The following is a 6,407-nucleotide window of genomic DNA, read 5'->3' as shown; positions in this document are numbered from 1 at the left end:
TTCAGCAAATGGAAGTCCTTCCAGCCCAGCCCAGCCATCTTCTTCCACTGGGAAGTGGTCATGCTGCATAGGAGCAGTGCATAAATGCAGAAGAGGAGGAATCCACACCCACTGGCCTACTTCACCATCAATGCATCGCTGACACAAGCTTAACAGATGAAGCTTGAAACAGAAAATACTAAAACAAAACAGTAACAGAACAGTTTCTTACAGGAACGAAGAACACCCTTGTGGAGAAACAAAGAAAAAAAAAAGCTACACTTCAACCTCATTATGGAACTTCACATAACTCCCTGGAATTATTTTAGTTAAATCTTATTTTTCTTGAAGCGTATAAAGAGTTTAAGACTCAACACTGGTATTTCACCCAGCCGTCCCTGCACAAACCCTACTGACAAAGCACTAAGAAGCACCAATAGTTTATCTACAGTTTCCCCATGAGCTCCCACAGCTGAGTGAGGGATCGTGTGATACAGATGCAGAGCTATGAAGACAAGAACCCAGTTTAGTGACAATTCCCAGCCTCCTCAGGTCCAGGCTGGGCTGAAGCAGTGCCTCCAAAAGGAAGGTCAGTAGCTGCAGCTGTGCAAGTGAAGAGCGACAAACTCAAGAGCAGCAGGCAAGCAGCGAGAGAACAGCCGAAGTCAGTCTGAAGAAGGAATCAACACAAAACATGGACAGTAATGCACAGAGGAGACAAGAGCAATCCAGATATGGCATTTAGAGGAGTAAGCAGGTGAGGATACGGACCAGAGTCTGTAAGGATAAACAGCAAAGAGGCGAGAAACTGCTTGACAGAAAGTGATAACAGACAAGATTTTAAAGAAAAAAAATAGCTTGGATCCAGCAGACTTGTTGAGAGGCAATGAGGGAAATCTTGTTTGGTCAGATGGAAAACATCTTTCACATCACGAAGCGTACACACTGTAAGAGTGCCCTGGAGAAGCTGTGGCACCTTCAGCCCTGCAGGGTTTCAGAACCCGAGTGCAGCCCTGCCTGGAGGTTAGCTCTGCTTCTGAGCGGAGAGTTAGCACAGAGGCATCCAGAAATCCCTTAAATCCAGATTTTTCTGTGATTCTTTGAAAGTAAAGAGCTGGGTCCCTTCCTGTTTTACCACAGGGTGCCGCGCTTGCTACCTACCACACTGTAGCAAAACAAGCCCAGTTAGTTAATGGACCAGCAACATACATACCTCACAAAGTTTACAAAGACCTCTATGGTCTGAAGAGATTCATCAGGAATGGTTTTTGGTGACTTCTTCTCCAAGCACAAGAGGTGACACAGGCCAGCCAGATCCTCTTTGGATGCTGGCAGTTCGAACATATTAACTATGGCGAGAAGGATGAGCCCCAGAGCTAGTTTACTTCTCACTACCACACCTTTCCGTGATGCTTCTGCATCTTCTGGAAGAAGGAAGGGGAGGGCTATTTTCCTAATATATTCCAGCAGCAAATCATTCACCTAAGACAAAGGAGGGAAGAAACAAACCAAGCAGAGCATTAGTTCTCTAGCCTGCTAAGGATCCTCAACACTCCCCTACACAATGCCACACCAACACCACGAGCTAAGCAGGCGTAGCACAGACCACCATGAGAACATCAGGGCAACACCTGCGCCTGTTTCACACCCACCTCCGTGCTCCCAGGCCCCACTGCTCAGTGACTGCTGCACCCTCCCACACCCATCAGAGCAGAGCTGGAGGGAGCCAAGGAAACGGGGCAGGGCTCCAGGGCAATGTGTGAGCCAGCAGTCCTACACCAAGGCTGCCCTTCCATGCCACAGCCTCGATCAGCGAGCAGGCTTGTTATCCAGTGGACTCAGGCTTGGTTGGAAGTCAGTGAGAAGAGACTGCTGCCCTCACCTACAGCCCCCAGAAGCTACTTTGCAACCACATCCAAAAGGCTTCATAACACTGTGATGCTGGGTGATGCACCACGCTACCAAAATTACCCATTTTTAAGCAGGCAGGCATGAAATCCATCAGATCAGCTGAGCGTGGGCAGCCTGGGAGTGCTGCTAGGCCAGCGTGCCATCTTGTGGCCTCTCCTGAGCAACCAGGAGGAAGGAGGCTGCAGAAAGGAGCAGCCATGACCATGGCCTTTGGCCCCCGAAACAAAGATACGATATTTCTGCCCCGTTTCAGAACTGTGCCACGTAAGAAGTTTAGGACTACAGAATTCCTGTCTGCACCAGTTCTTAGAAGGACAGGCAGAAGAAATGAATATTCAGAGACAAAACCCACATCACGTTTCTACTTCTCATCAGTGTGAGATATCCAGAACTGCAACTAATTGCAAAAGCTTAATGGAAAGCTCCCGAGGTGAACAGTGGCGGTCATCATGAAAGGATTCATGGTGGTTGTCCCATGGCCTTTTTGACTGGAAGAGCAAAAAACCAATCCAACAAGTTCAAGAACAAAACCAAAGCTCTGCAACTGAATTGCTGATTTTCAGTATCTGTTAAAACAGATCACCTGCTGCATTCCAAAGCCTAGCTCACTCCATGGCACACATCCACCTTCGAATACACATGGGTCTCCTGTAACAACATAAAATTGTCTCAGCTGGCATAGGAAGTTCCCCATATTGACGAGGCTCCAGGGTTCCAGAATGCTGAAGATATTTTCTAACATAATTTCTGCAGCTATTTTCTTCCCTTCCACAACATCTTTGTTTTTATCTTGAAAAATGCTATTCCATAGGCTTTTCATGACAGAAGGCTCTTTACACACAATGTCATCATACTGGTGCCATTCTGGAATAAATGAGAGACGAGAACACAGGAAAACAATTTGAGAAAAGCATGCATTTGCATATATCGTCGTCCTGTCAGCTGCTTGCAGAACTACCAGCAGACCCATTCAATCCCCAGCTTCAGACAGTACGATCCCACTCGGCGTTAGCAATCATTCCACTAGAAGACCACAGAACACCACGATGCGCAGATCCAGACAGAAAAGCTCACCTCCATTGCTGATCAAGTTGCTCCTCACACGTAAGCATCGATTCACAATATTTACTACAGGTTTCCTGTAAATAAATTCATATGCTCCTCCACCACAAGAAATCCAGTATTTGTAAGGAATGCATTTATCCACAATTTCCTTTGGAAGAACTGCATAGCCTCCAATGAGGTATCCATGCATTTCTAGATGTCTAAATAACACAAACACACAGCAGAGGACAGGTAAGACATCAGCTGCTCTACATACTTCCCCCTCCACACGTCACTCAATTTTTAAGAGGAACACTGGCTATTTTTTCCATACTGAAAGATTCTGGAATACTTTTTCTTCAGTATGAAATTATTTTGTAGCAAAATCCACCCAGCTGTGGACAGATAGCTAGAGCCTGTGTGTTAAAGCAAGCACCACGCTGCATCTTGCCCTCCAGACCCAAACCACTCCTGTGTCTGCGTGACTCGGGGGGTACTTACTTGATGCAGCTCATCTCACAAATGTTCTCCCACTTCCCACTGCCAGAAAAGCCTCCAGACTTGACAAACACTTTATCGGTTTCAGGGTTTAGCTTGAAGTCTTTGGACAATATTGCATGGAAATACACCGTAACACCCTCACTTCAGTTCACAGAAGGACAAAAAGAAGAATTAGAAAGAACACAGTTATGTTTCAGCAGCGCAAGTCATCATCAGTGACAAAACATTTCTGAGCCACGAGCTTAATGGAGGCAAGGCTTGTGAGCTCTGTTAGCAGTCCACTAAAACTGAGGCTACACCGCAGACTTCACATAAAGCCCAGTGCAGAAAGGAAGAAGGGGCTCCTAAGGAAAGCACCAAACTCTCCAGTCACATCTGGCTGGGTCGCTGCATCGGTGAGACCACAAACACCTCGCCCAGACTCAGCAGCAATGACTCTTTATGAGCAGCAGTTGGTGTCAGTTTTAAGACCAGCTCTATTCCCACAGATCCACGATACGCTCAGAGCAAATCTTAGCACATCAATTCCTTGCCTCAGGGCCGAGTGCCCCAGCCCACCTCACACCACGCCCTGGAAGGGGGGGATGCTGGGGAGCAGTGGTGGTATCCTCACCTTCGCTTCTCCTTATCCACAGGTTTCTGGTTGCTTTGTTGCTGCTTTTCCTTGCTCTTGTCCGTTACAGCTGAGGCGTCGTTCTTTTTAGCAGCCTGAGGTCCTTTGGTCTGACTTGTCGTCTTCTCAGATGCTTCGTGAGCTCTCTCATTTGGGGTCTTTTTCTCCCTTGTGTCTTTCTCCTGCATTAGAAGGACGGAACACCAAATGAAACAAACCTTGCAAGTACGTCTGCACAAACGTAGAGCATCTCTTCAGACAGCAAGGGATACCCAGAAATCACAGCACGCCAGCTAGCTCTGCACTTCTGAAAACACTATCCCCTCACTGAGGCAAATACAGTAAGGAGAACCTACTGCCTGGGGAAAACAGTGCACGAATGGCACAGAGAATTCAGTCCACAAGCATTCACAAGAAGTCAGGCTGGTAAGTCACAGGTCTCCAGGGGATGGAGCACAAAGAAAATGAAAGACAACCAATGGCAATTCACAGCTTAACAGGAACCTTTCCACAGCTGGAGCACGGACACCTGAAGAGCATGGGGATGCCCGAGCCAATGGAGGTACTGGAGAACACACCTGGAAGAGCTGCCTGGAAAGAAGATGAGTTCACAGCTCCTGGTGGCAACTGAGCAACCACTCCAAGAACTGCAAGAACTAACACACAGAAAAGCAAAGACCCAAGAGGAATTTTATCGTGTTCCCTGCTTTCTCCCCGTATTCCCAGCCTCATCATCTTCAGCTTTACTGACTGCGCAAGAGAATCACAGCGGATAAAGGAGAAACGTTTTCCAACACAACCAAATACTCACTAGAGTTTTCACTCATACACTTACTTTGGAAGGCAAAGAGCTCGCTTTCTGGCTGGAGTCTTGTTTACCCTTCCCAGCGTTTGAGCTTTTGGCCGTAGGAGCAGCCTTTGTGCCTTGGCTTTGATGTTCAGCACAAGTTGCCGGCTTACTGTTAGGCACCTCAACATCAGGGGAAGACCCAGAGGAAACATCTGTTCTCTCTCCCTTTGAAACTGGTTTCTTTTTGCCATCCAAAGACTGGGAATGTAGTCCGGTTTCCGGAGGCTGGCCAGCATCAGACGCAGCGCTCCTCTCCTCCGCATTACTCTTGACTTTACCCTCTGTGGTTCCACCTCCCACCTTCTCCTTCAAGGCTGCAGAGCTAGCAGATGGGGCAGCCCCATTATCCGTGCTGCTCTCCTTCGATGGGATCACTGCAGCCACACTGCTGCAATCGCCTCCTGCGACCATTTCCAGACCTTCAGCTTCCCTTCCCAAGTGGCCCGTGACACTGCCATTTTCCTGGGCACCTCCATTGTCACTAGCAATGGAGTCAGCACTCTGTTTGGCTGCTTCACTGCCCGAGGTCTGGATTTCCTCTGAAACAATGCATACATCAGACAGTTCTGCAGTTTGAGCGGGTGCTGTGCTCAGAGGAGGCAAAGAGTCCTGCTCCCCGTGGCCAGAAGGGCTCTTCTTTGCTTTGTTCCTCTTTCTATTCTGCAATTTAAGAACAACAAAAAAAAAAAAATGGAATGACATAATATAATGCTAGTTTATTCATCACTGAAGAGAAATGCTTTGTCACTTCTCCTAATACAGCTAGTACAGATTTCTGCTACACAGAGCCAGGGGAGAACGACCATGGCAAAAAAGGACGAGAGCAGCTACAATCTTATATATTGGGAGAAACACAGCTAACTGCTGAGAATCCTGTATTTTTAATGTTCAAAACTTTCTAAGCAGGAATGCAGAGCAGCCATGAGCATAATGCCCACTAAGAAGAGCACACCAGTTGCTAAGCTGGATTTTGTACTTCCACCCTCAGTGCAGCAAAGAGGGAAGCAGTACTGCTCAGCCCATCAGCTGTCTGCATATGCAACTCAACGTAAGCAAATACCTTTACAATTTGCTTAGGAACACTGCCAGCAGTATTCAGGCACGGGCCAGAGCGATCAGTCACAAGACATCAGTCCTGCTCCTCAACACTGACAAAGAACTTTACCTTTCTCTTTGATTTTTGGGAAGAACCATCTGCCACGTGCTGAGGATCAGTCTCTGAGACGTCGCATGAAGCTGCTACGTCTGTCTGCAGCGATGCTCCTTCTTCCACCTCCTCCTCCTCTTCCTCTATTTCAATAGTGGAAGAAGGCCCAGCAGCACCTTCCTCCTTCAGCTCTCCTCCAGGCACTGGGCCTGTATCAGGGTCTGGAGCAAGATTCCCCTCTCCTCCTTCTGCAACGGAGGGAAAGGTCATTGTTAAATTAGAGGCTGTAGCGAGATAGAAAGAGGAGCAATGACAGCATAGTAGTAAAGTCCTAGGCTGCAGCAGATGAGGATGTGCTCAAA

General features: G+C 47.6%; 1 protein-coding gene across 1 annotated transcript in view; it reads right to left on the bottom strand.

Moving 5' to 3' along the window:
• Positions 1–6,407, bottom strand: part of RNF213 (ring finger protein 213) — a 49,715-nt gene that overhangs the window by 39,699 nt on the left and 3,609 nt on the right. The window contains exons 3-10 of the mRNA XM_021415070.1: positions 6,064–6,293; positions 4,884–5,558; positions 4,049–4,230; positions 3,436–3,576; positions 2,965–3,155; positions 2,474–2,754; positions 1,193–1,461; positions 1–178 (exon numbers count right to left, since the gene is read on the bottom strand). The exon at positions 1–178 is cut by the window's left edge and continues 7 nt beyond it. Coding sequence (XP_021270745.1) covers positions 1–178; positions 1,193–1,461; positions 2,474–2,754; positions 2,965–3,155; positions 3,436–3,576; positions 4,049–4,230; positions 4,884–5,558; positions 6,064–6,293 — 2,147 coding nt within the window. The remainder of the gene's footprint in view (positions 179–1,192; positions 1,462–2,473; positions 2,755–2,964; positions 3,156–3,435; positions 3,577–4,048; positions 4,231–4,883; positions 5,559–6,063; positions 6,294–6,407) is intronic.

Source organism: Numida meleagris, chromosome 17 (assembly GCF_002078875.1).
Source record: "Numida meleagris isolate 19003 breed g44 Domestic line chromosome 17, NumMel1.0, whole genome shotgun sequence".
Taxonomy (NCBI): domain Eukaryota; kingdom Metazoa; phylum Chordata; class Aves; order Galliformes; family Numididae; genus Numida; species Numida meleagris.
This window is presented reverse-complemented; position numbering and strand designations above follow the sequence as displayed.